The sequence below is a fragment of the Ochotona curzoniae genome, unplaced genomic scaffold (genome assembly GCF_017591425.1).
Source record: "Ochotona curzoniae isolate NIBS_2020 unplaced genomic scaffold, NIBS_Ocur_1.0 contig_66, whole genome shotgun sequence".
Classification (NCBI taxonomy): Eukaryota; Metazoa; Chordata; class Mammalia; order Lagomorpha; family Ochotonidae; genus Ochotona; species Ochotona curzoniae.
The window spans coordinates 10,405,884-10,428,055 of record NW_024466512.1 but is presented as its reverse complement, the minus strand read 5'-3'; the positions used below and the strand labels follow the sequence as shown (position 1 = coordinate 10,428,055).

The following is a 22,172-nucleotide window of genomic DNA, read 5'->3' as shown; positions in this document are numbered from 1 at the left end:
CCCCTCCTTCTGTTAATGTGATGTATCACATTTATTTTGCAAATGGGGCATCATTATTACACCCCTAAGATGAAGTCTAGGTGACCGCAGCAATCATTTTCTTGTTCTTGCACATGGGGTTTGTTGACATTTTGTTGAGGATGTTGTATCTGTGTTCCTTTGGGATAGTACCTTCATGTTTTCTTTGGAATGTGTATATTCTTGTTTGATTTGGGGGTCAGGATAACAATGGCCTCCTAGAATGAGTCTGGAAGGGATCTTTCCTCTTTAATTACTTGGCTAGTTGGAAAAGAATTGGCTTTATTGCTTTAAAAAGAGTAAAGTGCAGCTGTGAAAGCTGTGAAGCTACCAGGACGTGGGGTTTTCTTTTACCAAAGACTGCTTAAGTTAGTCTTTCATTTTCATCACTCATTCTTCTCTTGCTATTTTCTAGGAATTTCCAATTCGATCCTGATAAGTTTGTATATCTCTGGGGATTAATCCATTTTTTCTAGGTTACCAATCTGTTGATATGTAATAGTTCATAACCGTTTTATGATGCTTTGTATATCTGTGGTATCAGTTGTCATGTCTGCTTTTTTATTACTGATTTTATTTACATGAGTCTTTGCTTTTCTTGGATAATATAGGTAAGGGTTTGTTGATTTTGTTCATCCATTCACAAAGCAATTTTGTTTTATTGAATCTTTTATTGAATCTTTATTGTATATTACTTTTGTCTCTACTTCAATTATCTGTGCTCTAACCTCTATTGTTTTCTTCTATCTACTAATTTTGAATTTAGCTTTTTATTGTTTTTTTACTTCCTTGAGGTATAATTTTAGCTTTTTTATTTGTGAGATACCTTCATTTCTGAGGTAGGTCCTTCTTGTTATGAATTTCCCTTTTAGAAGTAAATGCTTTTGTTGTATCCTTGTAAGTTTTGATATGTTATTTCCGTTTGATTTGTTTCACTCAACTTTTACATAATCTTGTCATTTTTTCCACTGGCCCGGTGATTGTTGAGGACCATGTCGCTTTATTTCCATGTGGTTGTAAGTTTTCTGAATTTTCTTCTGCTATTGATTTACAGTTTTACACTACTGTGGTCAGAATTACTTCAAATTACTGTGATCATTTAAAAAATGTTAAGACTTATAGTGGCCTAATGCATGAGCCATCTTGGAGGATGATCCAGGTCCTACTGAGAAGGGGAGGAGGTCGTGGTAAGTCCACAGCTGACATAATAGATAGCCAATGATTTTTCTCTAAGATTTGCAATAACAGAAAGATGCCTATGTTTTAACCATCGTGACAGTGTATTTTTGAACTGATTTCCTGTCAGAGTGTAGTAGACACACACAGCAGGGGACAATCTAAGGGCAAGGAGGGCACTTTGGAGACTGACATCTCAAGAAAGAAATGGTGCCACATTCAACATCATAAATCTATGAACACATAATTTTAAAATGTTTATTTCTGCATGAGGGTTAGGGATGCAAAATATGAACAAAACACACAGAAGTAATGATTTAAAGTGCATGAATTTGTTTTGGAAAGCAGACACCTAACCTTACACAACTGCACACAATTTCACACTCATAATTCATGCTATACTTAACCTCAGCCGTATTTTAGAGCAAATGCATCTAATATAGTCTAACAGATGATGACCTTCTATGAATGGACAGAAACAAGTCACTGGAGCTGCTGGAAAGATTTTACTCCCCTCCACTTGATTCTGCCATTTTCCAACTGAGTGCCTCTGAGAGCATATACTCCCTAGATCTCATTGACATCAGAAGATTAACTGCTAAACGCTCCATACATGTGGAGGAAAATTAAGTATAAATACATGAAGAATGATATAGAATATTAGGCATACTTGTTATCCATGTCCATAAAGATGCTCCTGTATAACAGTAGAGGGCTCACTTAATTCCGCTCTCTGCATGTGGGTGAGCTAGAACCACTCCACATGTCAGGGCAGCTGCTTGGTAAGGTGTGAAGCAAGATAATTCTAGCTCATCACAGTCTTTCTTGCTTAGGGAATTTGGACACTTTTTGGGAGCTGTGGCCCTCCCATGAGACGGAGCTAGAAAGAGAGGAAAGGCTGAAATCTCTGAAGGTTAAGTAAATGGAACTCTGCTTGTCTAACTTGTTAGCTAACTTTGCTCACAGGTGTTGCAGGGATGTTCTTTCCCTTGCCTAGAGATGGGTGTCCCAAGGTTGCCAGCATCAGTGTCCAAATGGAAGTGAATATTTGTATTTTCTGCAAATGTTGCCACTTGATTTGAAACTATCAAAGTTGACATTTTTATTTTTAAACACGGGAAGGCCTCAGAGTAAAAGTTGAAGGAGTGTTAAGCAATGCTCTGTTGATCTCAGACATGTGAAACTTTTCTTCCGTGAAAACCACGTCAGCTTCCAATGCCATGAGGCTACTGTGCAGGGCTCCCATGGCTGTGTTACCTACAGGGTCCACCTTCCATCCTTTAGTCTGAGATGTGAGGAACGATGGAGGCTGGGAGAAAGCCAGTGCTGAGGAGTATATCCTCTCACCTCTGGCATTGCAGAATTCCCTGTGATCTCAGAGCAGTCAGTGGCCCCAATACCAATGAATTTCATCTAAGAGCCCAGGCTGCAAAGATAGTTTTCCATCAACTTTTGGGGGCATATGGTGTCAGAGTACCTGTGAAACAATAATCACCAATAAATAAACTGAAAATATCCATCAAAATTAAAATTCAGTGAAAGTAAAGGGAAGAACTGGGAAGTTATTAAAAAAAAAAAAAGGGGTGGGTAAGAGGGTCCACTGCAGTGGGCTTAACTGGCAAATTCTCTGTTGTGCCAGCATTCCATATAGGAATGCTACCACTCATGTCCCAGCTACTTCATTACAATCCAGGTCCCTGCTTGTGGCCTAGAGAGGCAGAGGAGTATGGCTCATGTCCTTTAGCCCCTGCACCAATGTGGGAGACATGGAAATAGCTCCTGGCTCTGGCTTTGGATCAGCTCATCTCTGGTCATTGTAGCTATTTGGAGAGTGAAGCAGCAGAAGGGAAGGGAAGGAGAGCGGAGGGGAGGGGAGGGGAGGGCAGGGGAGGGCAGGGGAGGGGAGGGATTTGGAAAGTAGCAGGAAGGGGAAATTTAAGTCTCAAGCATTAGGAGAAAAGAGTCAGAATGTAGAACTGTGTATGAATCCATGCAAATCTCAAGGTGAAATTCACAACACAGGATTGGAATTTCCACTTGAACTGTTCCTGCATTTAATGAAACAGAAAAAAAATCATAACCAATACTTGATAAGGCAGTGCTAACTGTTATAATCCTGGCTTCATATAGTAGGTGTGTATTTTTTCTCCTTAAAAACACAGAACTGGTATTCACGAGTGCTGGATGCCTCTCTCTCAGTAGGAACCAGATCCTTCCATGTTGGATTTCTACCTTTGCCAAAGGGGTAATTCAACCGGGAATTCTTACCTTCCGTCCCCCGTCTGTCTAATTCCTTCCCAGTACCATTTGTCTCCCTTACCAACTCTCTCACACTCACATGAGTTTTCATGTTTTCTTCTGTACCTGGATTCTCAGTTAGGGGATTTATACATTATTTGAATGGTTTTGACTTAACAATGTGGTATTTCAGTGATTGAAACCAATACGTGAACATGATTGGGATATGGAATTATAGTTTCTCAAGAGTGTGGTATCTCACAACATCTTCTAAAACTTGACTGAACATTCTGCAAAAACTAAAAACAAAACCCTTCAGTTACTTTTGAAGGTAAATTTTAACTTACTTCCTTATCACAATTTTATCCAGAGAAGGGTTGACAGATCCTAACTCTATGTTCTCAGAATACTCCCAATTTCTCTGAATCTTTGGATGGTTCTTCCTTATACATTATCCTTGAGGTATTTTAGTTGAATGGATTATCTGGAAAACAAGCAAGTGATTTTATTGAAGGAAAGCTCCTGTTACAATGGTTTTGAGGGTCAGGCATTATCTGCTAAGCTGCATCTGTGGCCAACAATGCTGTTATGAAATCAGGGAGAGCTGTTGAGCTGTATCTATGCTCTAAACGCTGCACGCATTGATCAGCCAAGCCAAGCACAGACCAGAACCTTCAGTGCCACAAGGTTATTGTGGTTCTGAGAATTACATAATCCCACTGGAAAAGCACTTTCTGTATCTACCCCTTTCTCATCTTCCCACAAGGGCCGTGGGAAACTTGACCTACTCGATCAATCTGGGTTTATCTAGGATTAAAATTAGAAACAGATGCTTGGAACCCTGTCCCTTCTTATCCCACTGTCCCAAAGCAATACTGTAAAAGATAAGGTTTGCCTATAAAACAGGACTCACACTCTATGTTTGTGCGCAGAACCTGCCGAAATCGCCACGGTGAGTCAGGAGCATGCTGTCCAGGCCTAACTTGTCAAATGTGCCTTTCCTTCGCAGATGTGTAAATGAATCTGAATTTTCAGTGCTCTGAAACCATTTGTAGCCAGACTCAAGCATGCTTTTTACTTTTTGTAGATGATCCTGCTCTGGACAATCTCACTGTTGCTGGGGACAGTAGCAGGTAAGAAAAGAAATCATATGGAGTTGGGAAAACTCACGGCTCCACCCTTGCCGGGACCTGTGAAGACTGACTGCATTCTACTGTGAGTTAGGAGTTAGGGGGAAAGGCACAAGAGTAAGAACACATGTGGTTGAATGCAGTTGCTGGATAAAAGGTAAGAGAGTCAGTTGCACTTGAATACTATAGGCAACAGTAAGTAGTTGGTAAGTTGATTCTAGAAGCAATACTGGATATATTTTCTGAAATTTAAACTTAAGTTCTCATTTATTAGATCTGTCAACCAGAGCTTAGAGTGATGCTGGGGTTTGTACCTTGGGTGTAGGTGCTGATGGCTGAATTGTCCTCCCAAGCAAAATCCATGACTCCCTGTGCCCCGGTGATTCTGCCTGTGAGATGAGGATAATGATGTTACTGACCACAGGGAAAGTTCTAAGAAAATCATCCATCCTGGTCATGGCATGGAGCAGGATTTTGAGAGACGCAGCCTTTGCCTCAGCTAAGCTCACTCTGATCATTGACTAGATTCTGTCTTCCTTGAGATACAGTCTCTTTAGTCCTTGCTTTGTGGGGTGGAATAGCGTTGAAAGCTCAGCTTTGTGTCAGTCACAGATTTCACATTGCATGGGTTGGGAGTTAGTTGTTCATTACGGAGTCCACCATGGCCTTGAAACATGTCAGCTATCTAAATACTCAAGCTGGGTGGAGACTGAAAGGTTGGACACTTGCAGCAAACCTGAGCTCCCTGCCCAAAGCCCAGAGGCACATGGATACTGCAAGGAGTTGAGAACATTAACCTCTCCCACCAAAGGCCAGGAACCTCAGGCTATGCGTTCATGGGCACTAATGTCCGGCTCACTGAAGACATACAAGTTGAAATTTCAGACATGGGAGAACCAGGTGATTCTAGATCACAGACTTGGGGAGCGTCAGGCTTCTGAAGCTGCTCTGTGAGTGGAGACCAGAGGGGATTTGGGCAAGCCAGAGGAAGAAAATCTGCCACCAAATGTAACTGAACTCCTGTTTGACTGAGAGACCATCACAAGGTGCATTGTGGTCCAACTCATCTCTTTAACCACTTCTTTGTAAACACAGGAACTGAAGTCTGCTACGACAAAATCGGCTGCTTTACTGATGACGCACCATGGTCAGGAGTTAGTGGAAGACCTGGAAAATCACTGCCCAAAAGCCCACAAGTAGTCAACACCCGCTTCCTGCTGTACACGAACGAGAACCAAGGCAGCTATCAAGTAAGAGTGTTCACTGTTTGACAGTCCATCTGTTTAGCAGAGTGTGACCCTGAAAATTCCAGTGTTCTAAGGAGAAAAATCTGCAGTGAAATTTGGGTTGTTGAAGACGTTTAGGGCAATAGGAATAAAGAATATTTTATAGATTTCTTTTTAAAATTTATATGAAAATCTCCATATTGTTCTGTCCTACCTTCATGGTACCATTAAAAATATCCTAATCATTGAAGTACCTTTTGCCCCTATACTTCAATGAAAATAGAATTAAATATGCTCATATAAGTCAAAGAAAATTTGAGTAATGTTTTTTAGATTTCTAAATTCATTAGGATGACTGAATTTTAGAGAGGAGTGACACTGAGAGACGTTTTTACCCACTGGTTCACTTACAGAAATCTACAGCTTCAAGGTCTGCACCAGGCTAAAGCGGCTAGACAGAAGTTTCACTCAGGTCTCTTCCAAGGATCCATGGTCCCAAGGATTGGGTCACCCTCTCTGTTCATAAGCCATTAGCAGGGAACTGAACTGTATGTGGAACAAACAGCCAGGACATAAATCATCACCTGAAATAGATGCTGGTGTTGTTGGTGCTCCATCACCTGTTCTGCCTCAATGCTGTCAGTGCTTAGTTTTCAATTAACAGTTGTTTGTGAAGACTCAGTGTATGTGTGTGAAAACTACATCTCCACGTATATGTGAATGAAATTGAACTTATTTTTAATTTAACTCTTTCTTATGCTTACAAATGTACACAAGCAGTATCCACTCAGTAGGAATATGTTTTGAGTTTGAATATTAATTTTTTCCTGGGATAGTGCTAGAACTCAGGCACTCTGCCACTAGGCAGCAGCAGAGAATGGCCGTTCTCAGTCAACCACTTGGGGTACCCATAAATATTCAAGGCTCAACAGTGTGGTGGTGTTATACTGTTGTGTTCAGTAGGTTGAGTGTACCAAGGCATATTCTCCTTACACTGTTATATACTTACGTTGTGTTTGTAAGAAAGTAATCCAATAGCAAGAGGAGAAGTTTGCATGTGCATTCTTATCTGTCAATGATTTTGTTACGATAAACATATGTACTAACACATATAAACACACACACTTGCAAAGTCTTCCATTGTTAGGAGGTAAGATCATTGTACACTAATATCATTGCAGACATATTGTCCCCCAATTAAACAGCTGCCAAATATTTGTGATGACTGGGAAATATCAGTGATGTGTTGATGCAGGATCACTTCTTTACAAGGGGAGAATCCTTACTCACACACACTGACCCACGGCAGCTTTCTTTATAGCATCTCCTTTTCATTCACATGGTTCTCTGGATGCTGTTAGAAATATGACTTGAAACAATGTCTTCTCCAAACAGGAAATTGTTGCAGATGCATCAAGTATCAAGAATTCCAATTTCAAAACAAGTAGAAAAACTCGCTTCATTATTCATGGATTTACAAGTTCAGGAGAAAAGAGCTGGCTGTCTACTATATGCAAGGTGAGACATGGTAGTCTCTTGAGGGAAGGCTCCTTGAGGTGATAGTTACCAACCAGTAGTAAGATTCTAGTATCACAGAGGGAGCACACGTGTCAGTTGGCACATCACTAGAGGATTTCTGCCTCCTGCTGACAGGGAGATGCTGGTGAGTGAAGGGATCCTGGGACACAGTGTGCTGATGCTCACAGGACATGGAGCTCCGGAAGGACTATTTACTAATCAATACACCAAGGCTTGCAACTACTTCCATTGAACGACCATTCCACAATCCCAGCTGATCACAGGCCATGGTGCTTTTACTTACTTTGCATTTCCACGTGAAAAGTTAAACAATGCCATCTTCCTAATTTACTTGCTTCCCTCACATATTCACTTTCCAATTTCGGGTTCCCTCTGGGAGCAGTGCTAGGAAAGCTGTGACTATTTTGCATTTCTGGAATTTGTTTCAACCATGCAATCCTTTTTAGTTTCAATCTGTCTTTGCCTTTGTGCCCTGTAATAATGAAGAATTAAAACACAGATAATCCAATAGAATGAATTACCCTGGTAAGCACAAGCATTTGATATGCATAATGATTGTCTCATTTACTTATATGCTTATTGAAGTTCTGTGTCCAGCCAGGGCACAAAGCCGTTATCTCTTAAGAAGGGTCAGAAAAACACCCCAGTTTTCCCTCCAACCATTTAATTTTTGTCTTTGAGGCCACAAGACAAAGACTACACTGACTGAGCTCCATAGCATACCATGGGCCTGTGGACAGCTGAACACACAAGAGCCCCAAAGCTTCACAAGTTTAAAAATGATCAGTGAAACCATGACCAGTCTTCTGAGAGATTTAAGTCTGATGATTGTTGGGCAAGTTGATGGTGAAGGGAGTTGATTAAAGTAGAAAGCAAAAGCTCCTAGGCTCCTGTCTTACTCCTGTCCTTAGCTAGCCGTGGTGTTAGCAGAGTTTTTTTGAGAGCCACGGGTGTTAACAGTGCTCTGCCTGGTACTTGGTTGTACATGTCCATCTAAGAACATGCAAATTGAGCTCAGTTTGTTGCTTACGACAATCTCTTCATTCTTGTAGTTTTCCTTCTGTAAGATGAAAGTTTTAGATGATTTTTCATAGTGCTGTATTATTCTAAAATCCTTTCAGAAACAGTGGAAACATGAATAACTGCAAATTCTGACACACAGAAACCCTGCCAGCAATAGCCATTGTGAGATCGTTATTGACCAGCTTAAGCAAGGTTGCCAAAGATATTGGTATCTGTATTTCATGCATAATAATCTTTCTTGATATGTGATCTTTTATCATCAATGTGATTATGAACGCAAGCGAATCTAAAGCACTCTTGCCTTCACCCAGCTTCTGTTGATCAGGAACCTGCTAAATGCAAGGAGCTCTTCCAGGTGCTGAATTAGCTTGATAGTGTGCTTAGCCATGTTCTAGTAGGGGTCGATGTGACATCATGTATGTCATTTGTGTTACTATGATGAGAAAACCCATTATGTAACATTTTATGTTCCCTTTCCCTGTGACAAATGTCTGTACATTAGAAATCCCCAAAACTCTACTTCCTGCCATGGCCAAATGTCCTGTTTGGAGCCAATGTTAATCTTCAGGAGGCATTTCATAACCATTTACGGCCTATGAGTTTTGTCTGATTCTCTCAAGTTAAAAATAGTATATATTATGTGTCAGATTTGTCCATGAGTCATTGCTAAGGATCCGGAATGACTTACCTATTTATCGTGTCTTTTCTCTCAGAACTTGTTTAAGGTGGAGAGTGTGAACTGCATCTGTGTAGACTGGAAAGGGGGTGCCCAAGCCTCATATCCACAGGCTTCACTGAATACCCAGATAGTGGGAGCAGAAGTGGCATATTTTGTAAAAGTTCTTCAGGTAAGTACATCCAGGTTATGGCAAATCCCCCACCACTGCTTTTGGGGACTCTTCCCAAAAGGTTGTTGTAAGTCTGATCATTGATAAAAGCGTTTCCTAAATCAGATGTGAGTTTTGCTTTGGTTGAATAGAAAAATAAGAAGAAATGATGTGTTTGGTTTTTCAAAACCCTATAAAAATCAATAAGTAGGTTTATTTCCTTTCATTGAAAACACTTATACAGCCACATGAATAGTTCTTACAGGATTCCTCAAAAAATATACTAGTTAATACCAAATTGAAACAACGACATCAACCTGCATTTTAAACTTGTTTAGGATTCTTATTTACTTGTTTCGTGTTCTTTAAGAGGAGTGTACAATGAGAAGCTATCCTAATTGGTAACAAAATGACAAAATATTAAAAGTTAGAGATGGCTGTACTTCAGTAATTGTTTTAATGGTTTTGTAACTTGAGACCACTGACAATGTCCTTCAAAGCATGTGTCAACCTAGAATTACAACAAAACAATGTTTTGGATCTACCAGTATGAAACCCATTTGTGCTTTTGCCATATACAGAAAAAACATGAAAGTAAACTGCTTTATGTTTTCTTAAAACTGATGTGCTTGGAAGGAAGCATTTATGCCTAGCTTTGATTCTGTAATGCACCCAAACCTTCTGAAGATGTGTTCATTTTGGAGTGCAGAAGTAGATAATGGTTGCTTTCTAGATCTAGAAAGACCCCAGGTTAAAATATGGCAGGTAAACTTGTAATGACATTATTCAACTTTATTTTTCATTAATTAAACCACATTTTATTCACATAACCTCAAATAAAGCAAATGCAGGCAAAGAACTGGAAGTTTTATATAGCAGTATTAAGACAGGGAGCAGGGGGCACGGGCAGCAATAAGATATTTCAGGGATGTTCCAAGAAGATATAGTGAAATCTAGTGGATGGAATGGGTCTGTCAGTGTGTTTGCAGGCAAATACCCGTGGCCACAATGCTTGGCAGGGTGCCGCAGTTTTCCTTCCATGCTGGACCCATCAGGTACATTGCCTCATGTGTATTCAGGGCTTCGGATCCAAAAGGTATGTCCAAGAGACGCCTTTGAGAGTGATGAGGCTGGTTGCTTTTATTTTCCCACAGTCATCACTGGGATACTCACCTTCCAACGTCCATGTCATTGGTCACAGCTTGGGTGCCCATGCTGCTGGAGAGGCAGGACGGAGGAGCAGTGGGGCCATTGGACGAATCACAGGTAGGTCAAATTTTAGATATGTCTGCCTTGTGAGTCTGAAAAGAAATGCTGGGGGAGGGAAGTACAGTACTATTTCACCTTGTCACACTATGTATTGGGCTGCATAATCAAAAGTCAGACACAAGGAATCTTTTATAGACAAAGACCTTTGATTCACTATCACTATGCCAGTGTTAATTATAATTTAATCCCATGTGGCTAAAGACTAATTTAGTCATCTCCAGGGATTTTATATAAATTTAATACAAATTTTCCCATATTTAGTCATTTAGAAAGGGTAGCTTAAAGGAATAAATACCATAATGACAAAAATAGCTTAAACCCAAAAGCACAGGATTATGCAAGTAATGATATTTTGTTTCAGGAACAATAGCTAGTGAGCCCAAACACAAATAAGGATAATCTCAGAGCCCAGAATGTGTAGCTGTTGGTAACCAGTCTTGAAAATTATTATAAGCCTGTGAGTGAGTATCTACAAGCCGAGGTAAATCCATGACTGAGAGAAAGTCCAATCAGGCAGCAAACTAGAAGCAGATTTCCCTTCAGAGAAATGCAAGGGGTGCATGAGCTCATTTCTCTCCTTTCATGCACAGCTGATGAGTGCACCATTCTCGAGAGAGCTAGTGAAAACACATGGGTGTGTATGGATGTTGGGAGACCATGAGTCACACACACACATTCCTTCCCTCAGGCTTGGATCCAGCTGAGCCTTACTTTCAGGACACTAATGCTTTAGTCCGACTAGACCCAACAGATGCCAAATTTGTGGATGTCATTCACACAGATGCCTCTCCTTTCGTCCCCAACTTGGGTGAGTGCTGCAGTTTGTCCTACTATGTGTTGACATGGTTTACAATGCTTTCAGCCTGTCCAGTAACTTATACTGTCCCTATTGAAATTCTTCAGGATTTGGAATGAGCCAAAATGTGGGTCACCTAGATTTCTTTCCAAATGGAGGAAAAAGCATGCCTGAATGCAAATCGAGGCTTGCCACGGAGACTGTTGACCTAGAAGAGAAAGGTAAATCAGAAAGTATACAAGGAGATCGATCATCTTGGGGAAAGTTTCTGCTTCGTTTTGCTAAAGTTACTCGAGGCCTCTCATTGTAACCCAGGTGCGGGTCAGGGTTTTCACTGTGTAAAGCAGGCAATGAGAAGTGTGGTAGCAAATGTTTTAACACTCACTTTCCATGGACCTAATGCAGGAAAAACAGGACTAAATGACACTTGCTTGTACATGGACCAATCTTTATGTTGAAGTTATTCTTTCTCCATTTCACTTAACCATGGTGTTACATGTTATAATCTTAGGCCATGCTTAACTTCTGATTTTAACCTCAATTATGAATGCACTTCATAAATGATTTTGTCCTGGGACCCCCATGAGTCCACAGTAATTAGAACACTCTTTAACAAGGATATTTTCATCATGACTTCAATTCGGAAAAACGAACTCTGTCATTTACATATAATTATTTTTTTATTCCAAAGAGGCTCGTCTCTCTCTGACCTGTAACCACCAACAAAGTGTGGTGTACTACACGGAGAGCATCCTGGCCCCGACTGGCTTCACGGCATATCCTTGTGCCTCTTATGCTAACTTCACAGCCGTAAGTAGATTTCACCTTCCAGTGAAACAATTTTGTTATTTCTCTTATGGTAACTATTGCATTCCGCTCTTTCTTGCATCACTCGTTGCAGATATATATTTTAATATTAATAAGGCATGAGTAAGCTTTGGAGCAGGTGACGTGAGAGTAGAAATGTCAATTGTGCTTTGCTCTGTGTATTTTTCTACATTTGGATTAAGTGTTCCACTTGTGGTGCGAATACTTCTCACCAGTATTGAAAGCCCATATCTGTGATATTTGCTCCATAGGATGTTAGGAAGCATAGAACTTACTCTATGAATGCTGACTCTTCACCTGCACTGTGCACATACAAATGCTAATGTACAATCATGTCTTGTATCATCTTGATATCCATATTATTTTCTTACTTTCTGACCTTATGACCGACTCTTCAGTGTCAAAATTTTAAAAATAAGTTTTGTAACCTGTATCATAAAAGAAAGTTTCAAATAACAAATCTAGCTGGAAAGCTGCAATTTCCAAAAGAGTTTTATTAGTAAATAAAGGCAGAGCTTATGCATTTGGGTTTTTCCATTATGTTTCTAAGATTTATACAACAGTTTTACAATTCTAAGCAGTTTCTTCACCTATAAATACAAATAATAATGACAAACTAAACCTATTTGGCAAGAAGTCTAGATGAGATAGAATACGTAGATTTCTTAGCCTGCAGATGTCATAAATAAGTAGGATATTTCATCTAACAGCTCAGGACAGGGAATGGAAGAGTATAACTAAAAAAAAATGCAAAAACAAACAAACAAAAAAAAAAGAAAGGAGCTTTGGGTTTCATCCAGTTAAAATGGAGTTTGATTAAAAACAAAAATGTCAAGTCTGTACAAGCACTGCAGCATGTCCATGATACTATTGCCCCAGTCCTCCATGTTTCTCCTCCTTTCACCCCTCAGATGCTTTCTGACAGGTGACCACAGGGTATTCTGGTCAGTGTGTGCTCAGCAGCAGCAGTGATGTGGGCTCAATTAGGAGGGGCCGTGGGCTGCATTGCAATCTGGGCCACATCCCTGAGTGCATTGGTGATGCAGCCAGGCTGATGTTAGAGATGAGGTCTAGAACTCACCACACGTCAGGTGTGGGCAGTACCTTGAAGATGCTTGCCTGCTAATTCCGGGCCAGCACAGTTTGCCCTAATCCTTACTGGAAGCAGACCCTGAGACTCAGCCACATCCATCATCTGGCCCATGGAGTATGGAGCTGACTGCTTGGCTGTACTGCATAGTGGCCTTTCCACCCACAGGGGATGAATGGTCTGAGCAATTAGGATATCATAGGCCAATGAGAAAAGAGAAACACACACATCCATGTAAATTATATAAATTCTACTGTAGCATGTTGTATGATCAACAGAGAGACTGCTGATGTAGCCTGGTGCTTAGTCAGATGTGCTGTGATCCTTTGCCGAGACACTGTGGAAGCCCTCTTTCTGCACCACAACAGAATTGGACTCAGTGCTCATGAACCACGACAACACGTGTGGCAGGACAGGGCACTGTTGCACAGCAGCCTCACACGTGTGTGCTTGTTTTCACTAGAACAAGTGCAAAACCTGTCCCAGTGGAGGCTGCCCGCAGATGGGACATTACGCTGACAAATTTTCTGGGAAAACAAGTGCAGTGAATCAGGTGTTTTATCTGAAGACTGCTTAAAGGAAGTTGGAAGGTAAGAGGGTATTTTATTTACGTTGAACTTGAAGTGCCATGCATTTCCTGCTGCCTACTGATCATGTGTGAATTGGCCTTTCATCACAAAGCTTACAGAACTTGCTGCAGTGTGGACAGGACTCAGTGATGTGGGTAACTAACGACCAAGTAACAAGGAGCATTTGGAACCTGAAACTCTGAATGATACCAATGTTTCCAGTGGTTTCTCTGCTTCCCATGTCCTTGCTTGGGTGGCCAGTTGGCCGGTTGGTTGTGTTTCCTCTTTAGGAGAAGTTCTGAAAGGTTAAGCAACTTCATTGATATATTGTTAGACAAGTGTAGGGCTCGGTGATGGAAACCAAACCCTAGAGGAGAGTCTGGCTTCACCACACTGGAGTGAGAAGAATGTTTCAGTCTGCACATACACTTTGTGTAATGTGCTGATGTAAGACATGCATCTTCCACAAATTATATTGTTAGAGTCCAGGCTAAAGCCCCCCAGATGATACTGTGCGAGCTAGTCAGCCCCCAGAGAAAGACAAAGAGTCTCACTGGTCATGCAAACAGCAAACAGAATTTATTGCACAAGCATGCTGGGGTCAGACCGCACTTGGGGCACACAGAACAGCCAAGGGGGGCCGTCGGAACCCAAACACCCCAACAGAAGATTATATAGCCCCTTTTGGGCTGGGAAATACATCAAAAGTAACAACTGTAGACATATACATTTTTATCACCTTCAGGCACAGGCAGCCTGTTCTGTTCCCATACCCATTATCTATACTGCTCATCCCATTCTCACACCTTTGTCTTCCTCCATTCCTGGGACACGAGAAGAATTGTGCCCTTGCCCTCCTGTACCTGGGTTCACAAAGTTGCAGGACAGCAAAGAACAGATTTATCACTAAAGCAGAATCCTCCCAAGCTCCAAGCGCCTCCTGTCCTAGCAAAGTAGCAGTTTTCTCTACACAAAGGAAACTCACACTGCACAACAATAGCATTTTACCCACACTCTAACAATATGTTCTCACCCAATCCACAGGTAAGCTAGTTGGAACACGTTTAACCTATCACGGTACAGAAACAGGCTGTGCTGAATTATGTGTTCCTTAGCAAAGACAAAGGTACAGAAGATCAGTTTTTCATTCTAGGTAAGACTGGGAATGTAAGACTAAAAAGGTTTACCTTGGGAAGCTAGTAGGAAAAGTCATCCAATGAAAGCACAATAATAATACCAACATTGGCACCAAAGTTTTATAGAAAGCCTGGTACAGAATGCTATGTTTCTTCTATCAGCAAGACATTCTCTGCTCATTGGAATCCAATAAGAGGACTTTCGTTTCTGCCTTTCTGGAATCGCAGAGATTACAAAAACAGCAAAATCTTCAGACAGATCAGGTGAAACAACAGGCTTCAAGACAGTGAACATCAAGCAGCAAAAGAGAGAGATGCCTGAGCAGCAACTCCCCATCACACAGGGCTGAAAAGATCCCCCAGCTGACTGGCTTGCAGGTGGCATAAGAGGTGGCATCAGCAGAGAACTCCAGGCAGAGCCAGCAGTCTGAGTCAAGTATCAGAAGATCGAATGGCAACTGGAACTTCTTGGGCAACCTCCTAGTGAGGAGAGGGGTACTGATCTGGAAAGCACTTAGATGCACAGGGGAGCAATGACCGGCACAGGTGTGTGAGCAAGCAAGGCCAGGGAAATAGGCATTCTGAAGGAATAAGGTCCTCAGGACAAAAGCCAGATACTGAAGACAAATGCAAAATACATGCAAAAGCAATAAGATGTATGAACAATACTTCTCAATGAAAATGGAGAAAATGCGAGAATTAGAATCTGAGATTATGTTACTGAGTTTTTACAGAGCAGTCATTCAGTTTTGTTCAGTATAATGATTTAGACACCCAGGAGCCCATATCCTAGTGCCTGGGTGTCACACCCACCTCCATTCCCAACTCTTCTCCCTTGCCTGACTCTCAGATATTTAGCAAATGAACCAGCAAATGGGAACTCTCTCTATCGCCATCACTCTCACCTCTCCCACTCCTGCTCTTTCTCTTCTTCTCAAATGACTATTTCCAAACAAGAACCAATGTTTGGTGTGGTAGTTAAGACACCCGTTAGGAAGCATGTGTCCCTTATCAGACTGCCAGGTTTGGATCTCCACATGTGGCTGCTGATTCTAGTATCAGGTAACAGTGCTTGGAGGCACTTATGATGCTTGAGGAAGTTGGGTCCTTACCAGCCCTAGAGGAGACGTGGATTGCATTCCCAGCTCATCATCGGCGCTAGTCCAGCCCCAGCTGTTGCAGGGGTTCGGGACGTGAATCAACACAGTGGAATGCACACGTTCTCTCTTTCTCTCCTGCTCTTGCTCTCACTCTCTTGTTTCCCTCCATCCAAGATAAATAAATGTGAAAATCAATCCATGAAAGTCCCCATGAAACACACACTTTAATATGAAATCACAAACTGTATCTCACCACGTGAAAGTTGTATAATATAGGGAGGAACACATTAGTTATCCATACTTCAAATGTAAACACAGTAAGATACCGCTAGAAACTTATTCAAATGGCTAAAATTTAAAATGTACTATTGCCAAACATTCAAGAACATGGGGAAACTTGAGATCTTGTCTGTTTCCAGTAATACTATGACATGATGTAACCACTTCAGTCATGAGTCTTAGAGGGTTGTAAAATGTTACACAGCCTTGCCTATGAAACATCCATCCCAAACCAAAACCTGCTAGTCTCCCAGTATCCATCATCAAACTGAACACATCAAGTTGGGGTTGCATTGACAGCTCCTCTCTGCCATTTGCACAGCTGTAAAACAAGATTTGGAGAAGAATCCAGTCCTCCGTGCAGAAGAAACTTGCCTCAGTGCCAGTCTCAAGTGCAGTGGGTATCCCTTGCCTAGGCCAAAGGGAGAACAGAGGATGTCTCCGTGCTCAGGTCACCTGTGTGCTGGTGTTGTCAGAGGTGACTGTTGCTTTCTTCCCACAGGTTAAATTTCTGCAGCTCAAGCACTGTAGAGGAGAATGTTCTGCTTGCTCTCAATGCATGTTAGGAGACGACGGACAAGTGACCTCTGATACTGCTCCTAATAAAACTTACTGCTCAAGCAATCGTTTCTGTCTTTTATCATAAGTGTTTGTGATTTTCAGTAACATATATTGGAGAAGGTGATAAAAAAATCCAGAATTATAGCTGATGTGAAGAACCACAAAGGATAGATGGATTTTGCCAGCAGTTGGATGACAGTTGCATTTGGGACCCTTGCTGACATGACGCTGTCACATCCATGATCACAAATGGAGTCATTGTGATCACTTAAGGCAGAACCGAAGGGCCCCAGTGACCCTTGTTTGTAGACCCTGATGGGATGTTCAACATTGACCACAGATGCCATTGTCCTTAGGCTCAGTCCTTTCCTGCTTCAACATCTCAGGAGAGAGGACACTTAGGAGATTAGGACTGACATGGCCTGTGCTTCCTGACAAGAACTTACAGGGAGTTCCTTATACCTTGTTCAGCTGAAGCTAAGGAGTGCAGAGACAAGACATGGGCACAGGTTTCCAAGAGCTCATGCTCCTAGAGATGGAGGGAGGTCTACAAATAACATCTTGTGGTGCATCTCCTGTTTTGGTGTGCCAGATAGCACAGTAGGCTTTGCTGTGTCTTGCCACTGCTGTAGATGGCAAAGCCTGAACCCTTGTGAGTGTAATGGGAGCCAAGTTTGAAACTTTGTGAAGGAATTTATTTTCCTGCCAATTTCCCTTCACATGAATTTTGTTTTTGTTGTGTGTGTTGTGTTGTGTGTGTGTGTGTGTGTTTGTGTGTAGTAAGAGAGAGAGTGATAAAATGAATGCTGGGAGACATTAAGTTGAATTTTTCCAATGTTAAGGCGTTAAGAAAATGAAAAACAGTATTTTCTTTCTGCTTTCACAATAGCAAAAGACAAAATACAACAAATTTGAAAAGATTTTTGAATTATTATCAATTTATAAGAATAGAAGGCATCAGATTTTATGGAGTAGAGTACTGCAAGAAAGAAGGTGCATTTTGATGAAGTAAACATATTTTGATTTTATGCATGTAAAAAGGTGACAGCAGAGAACAGAGATAAGGTGCCTGAGGTCATATCAAAATCAATCATGTCGCATGTATAGTTACAACAAATACATGGGCCTGGCACCCTTGCAAATGCTGGGATAATGTATGAGCAACGGTTTGTGTACCTGCTGCTCTACTTCGCTTCCAGCTCCCTGCCTATGGCCTCAGAAAGCACTAGATGATTCTCAAAATTCATGGGAAACTGCACTCACTTGGGAGTCCAAGATGAAGGTATATTCTGATTTCAGATCAGCACAGTTTCAGCCATTGTGGGTACTTGGGGAGTGAATCAGTGAACAGAAGATCTTTCCCCCTGACTCTCTTTCTCCCTGTAAATCTGCCTTTCCAATAAAAATAACCTTTTTAATTGATAAAGGACATTTCTTTATTATGTTGACATTGTTCAATTAGAATCTCACTTAAAAACCAACTGGCCTCTTTAATACTCCATTTGGTTACCTGACACTTAGCCAGGGTGACTCCTTCCTGCTTGGCACTGGTGTGCTGGGGCCTGCTGCACACCACCAGTCCAGGAGAAGACACTCCACAGAATGTGCTTCATAGTTGTGAGAAACACACACAAGTTGCTTTGAACTAGATCACCTCAAAACTGCCATGCGGCATATTGGTCATGTTTCAAGGGTATCTGCTAGACCTTGTTGAAATGTTGTCCTCAGTCTAGTAATATTTGCAGCCATTATAAGCAAGATGGCTTTCTTCATTCTTTTTCTCATGCAGTTCACTCTTAGCATATAGCAATACTACTGAGTATTTATCCTGCCAGTTTGTACGATTCGTTCTTCGGTGTAGGTTATTGTGATAGAATCATTAGGGCTTTCTCTACAGAAGACCATGTTTCTTGCAAACAGGACCCATTTGACTTCTTCTCCCGTTTGCATGCCTGGTGTTTCTCTCTCTTGTCTATTGCTGTGGCTGACACTGTCAATCAAGACTGTGTTGACCAGAACTGGTGAAGATGGATGTCCTTCTGTTCCCAATTGGAAGAAAGTTTTTAGTATGTAAGCAGTGGGTTGGTCATATGTACGTGATAAACATTGCTCAGCGTCACTCAGAACATTACCAACATCAATAGCACCTTAGGCTACAAAGCAAAACTTAACAAATTCAATCCAACTATTTCAAGTATCTTTTCTAACCATGATGTTGTAAATCAGATATCAGGGAGCAGCTCAGTGGCTCACCAGGCTGCACTTCCACCTACGGTGCCGGACAGGCACCAGTTTATGCCAGGCTTCCTCACTTTTGATCAGCTCTCTCCTTTTATTGTGGGGAGGTAGCAGAGATGACCCAGGTCCAGGGGCGTCTTCTCCCTCATGGGAAATCCTGGCTTTGGGCCATCTCGGCTGTTTCCATTGTGGCTCTTTTTTGGAGTGAAACAAATGTGAGAAGATCTCTCTCTCTCTTCCTGTCTCTCCTTCTTTCTGTAAAGATGTCTTTCATAAAAAATAAATGAATTTATGAAACACTTGGAACCAGTATAGACAGAAATCCAGAAACTTTACAAATTCATGAAAATTCAATAACATAGTCCTGAATATCCAGTGGGCCTCATGCAGAATTGAAAATGGAAATTAAAAAAATCCTAAAGCAAAGCAAATGGAAATACGAAATAAAACCAAAATCTGTGGAAGAAAATTATTTCTGAGAAGGATGCTATAGTGACAAACATTGGCATTTTTAAATGTAAAAAAGAAACAACACAATGATACATGAGAAGAACAAATTAAATCCAGAACTGAATGGAAGGAAAGCGGAGTCATCACAGCAGAGTACATCAACTGGAAACTAAAACATGTTCAAAAGATTTATAAAATGTGTTTGTTTCAATGTTTTATTTACTTACTTTACAGGCAGAGAGAAACAGACAGACAGAAGAAGAAAACTCTAATCTGCTAGCTTCCTCATGAAATACTTTAACAAGCTGGACTGCACCTGGGTCAAAGCCAGGGATAGAAATGAGATAGAGACACTGGTCGTATGCAGTTGGCAGGGATCCAACTGCTTGAGCGGTTAGGTAATCATTCTTAAAAATTGGGGCCCGGCATGAAAACATAATGGTTAAAGTCCTCACCTAGAACACGTCAGGATCCCATATGGGCGCCAGTTCTCATCTTGGCAGCCTCACTTCCCATCCAGCTCCCTGCCTGTGGCCTGAGAAAACAGTGGAGGATGGCCCAAAGCCTTGGGACCCTGCACCCTCGTGGGAGACCCAAAGGAAGCTCCTGGCTCCTGGCTTTGGATTGGCTCAGCTTCAGCTGTTGGGGCCACTTGGGGAGTGAAGATCTTCCTCCTCTCTGTATATCTGCCTTTCCAATAAAAAAAGAATAATAACTTTTTAAAACGTTGTTAAAAATGGATTACAGAACATGTATGAACTCACCCAACTTAATAATATTGAAATAAAAATCCCTACTACCAATAAGAAAATTCAATCATTAATTTAAAAAATTGTACATTCAAAAAATACCCAAGACTTAATGATCTTACTGTTGCATTTCCTCAAACATTTAAGCTAGAGCTAACAGGTTTAACTTTTTGACTCCCAAATTCTCCTTCCCATTGATTCAAGTAGAGATCAGCTGCAACTATGTTAACATATGGGTGCCTAAATAAAGAATGCTGTCATTTGGAACATTCTTGTCATCATATTACACAAATGAAATCATGTGACTACTTAGTAGAGGAGGGCTGACTCTCTGGGTCTGAGTGAGCAAGAACCTCCCTGATGCCTGCCAAGACCGTTCCTCACAAGGGTGTACAGCAGAACAGGCCCAGATGGTCACAGATTGTTCTGTCCAGGGAACTCCAAGGTCCTCAGGGGGGCACGTCCTCCTCTGCCCTCTCCAGAGGCTGAGCCAGAAGGGGAGGGTGGGCCAAGCTCTCTGAAGGTTAAGTAAATGTTGACTCATTAGTCTAACTTGTTAGCTACCTTTGCTCACAGGTGTTCCAGGGGTGTTCTTTCCCTTACCTAGAGATGGGTGTCCCAAGGTTGCCAGCATCAGTGTCCAAATGGAAGTGAGTATTTTTATTGCCTGAAAATGTCACCACTTGATTTGAAGTTTCCAAGAATTACTATTTTTAAACACGGGAAGGCCTCAAAGTAAAAGTTGAAGGAGTATTAAGCAATGCTCTGTTGATCTCAGACATGTGAAACTTTTCTTCCGTGAAAACCACATCAGCTTCCAATGCCATGAGGCTACTGTGCAGGGCTCCCATGGCCTTGTTACCTACAGGGTCCACCTTCCATCCTTTAGTCTGAGATGTGAGGAACAATGGAGGCTGGGAGAAAGCCAGTGCTGAGGAGTATATCCTCTCACCTCTGGCATTTCAGAATTTCTTGTGCTTTGAGAGCAATGAGTGGCTCCAATACCAAAAGGACTACATCTAGGATCTCAGGCCACAATAAAAGAATATTCCACCAAACTTTGGGATTCATGTGATGTCAAGAGCCTGTGAGGCAATGGTTGCCACCAGGGACTGAAGAATGTCATTTAAAGTAGAAATTATACCAAAGAGAAGGGAAGAATTGAATGTTTACTTTTCTGTAACTTGTAGAGTTGCAAGAAGGGGAGTTTAAAACCTCAGTGTTAAGAGAATGAGTCTGTCAAAGTGTTAGTCTATGTGTGAGTCCATCCAAATCTGAAAAGGGAAATGCAGAGCATAAAATTAGATATTCCCTACTTCTTTTTTTTTTCTTTTTTATTATATTTTGATAATCTTTACATAGTTAATTAGGGTAAAACGGTTTAAGGGCTACAGGAAAGTGGGTAAGACTATTATTTTTTCCATATTGTTTCCTTCATGTTTAAAGGGGGGTATTAAGGGAAAAAGCCCACCCAATTTCCCACCCTCCCCAGATCCCGGATATAGGATATGCTCTGAGGTTCTTGCTCAGGTGGTTTGATATTTCAACAGTTATGAATCGCTGCCACTCTTGCCACTCCAAGCACTATGCGGTCTTTGAAGAATCCACTGGTTGACATAGTCCATCCTAGAGTCTCTCTTTGCCCCGTATTTCGCTGCTAAGATATAGCTGAGATGGTCAGTTGACCTGTTCTGTCTTCTTTCTTTTCTTGGTTAGGGTTCTGAATCCAGCATTTTGATTGGCAAGATCTCCAAAGAAACTTTGTCTGGCTGGACTGTGCCGGGCCCTGTACTTGCTAGCACATACAAGAATCTGGTTTGAGAACACCTCAGATATTCGCTACTTCAACCATTCCTAGAGCTTAGAGAAACAGTGTATAAGTAATCATCCATATTTGATAAGGTAAACCTAATGGGTGTAATATGAACTT

The 22,172-nt window shown here is 41.4% G+C and overlaps 1 protein-coding gene across 1 annotated transcript; it reads left to right on the top strand.

The window, feature by feature from the left end:
- Nucleotides 1-4,519: 4,519 nt before the first annotated feature.
- LOC121164362 (pancreatic triacylglycerol lipase-like) lies at nucleotides 4,520-13,737 on the top strand. Its single transcript, XM_040992490.1, has 9 exons — nucleotides 4,520-4,565; nucleotides 5,658-5,812; nucleotides 7,184-7,306; nucleotides 9,064-9,198; nucleotides 10,332-10,443; nucleotides 11,135-11,254; nucleotides 11,350-11,475; nucleotides 11,934-12,052; nucleotides 13,624-13,737. Exons 1-9 carry the CDS (start codon nucleotides 4,520-4,522, stop codon nucleotides 13,735-13,737), a joined length of 1,050 nt encoding a protein of 349 aa, XP_040848424.1.
- Nucleotides 13,738-22,172: the final 8,435 nt, after the last annotated feature.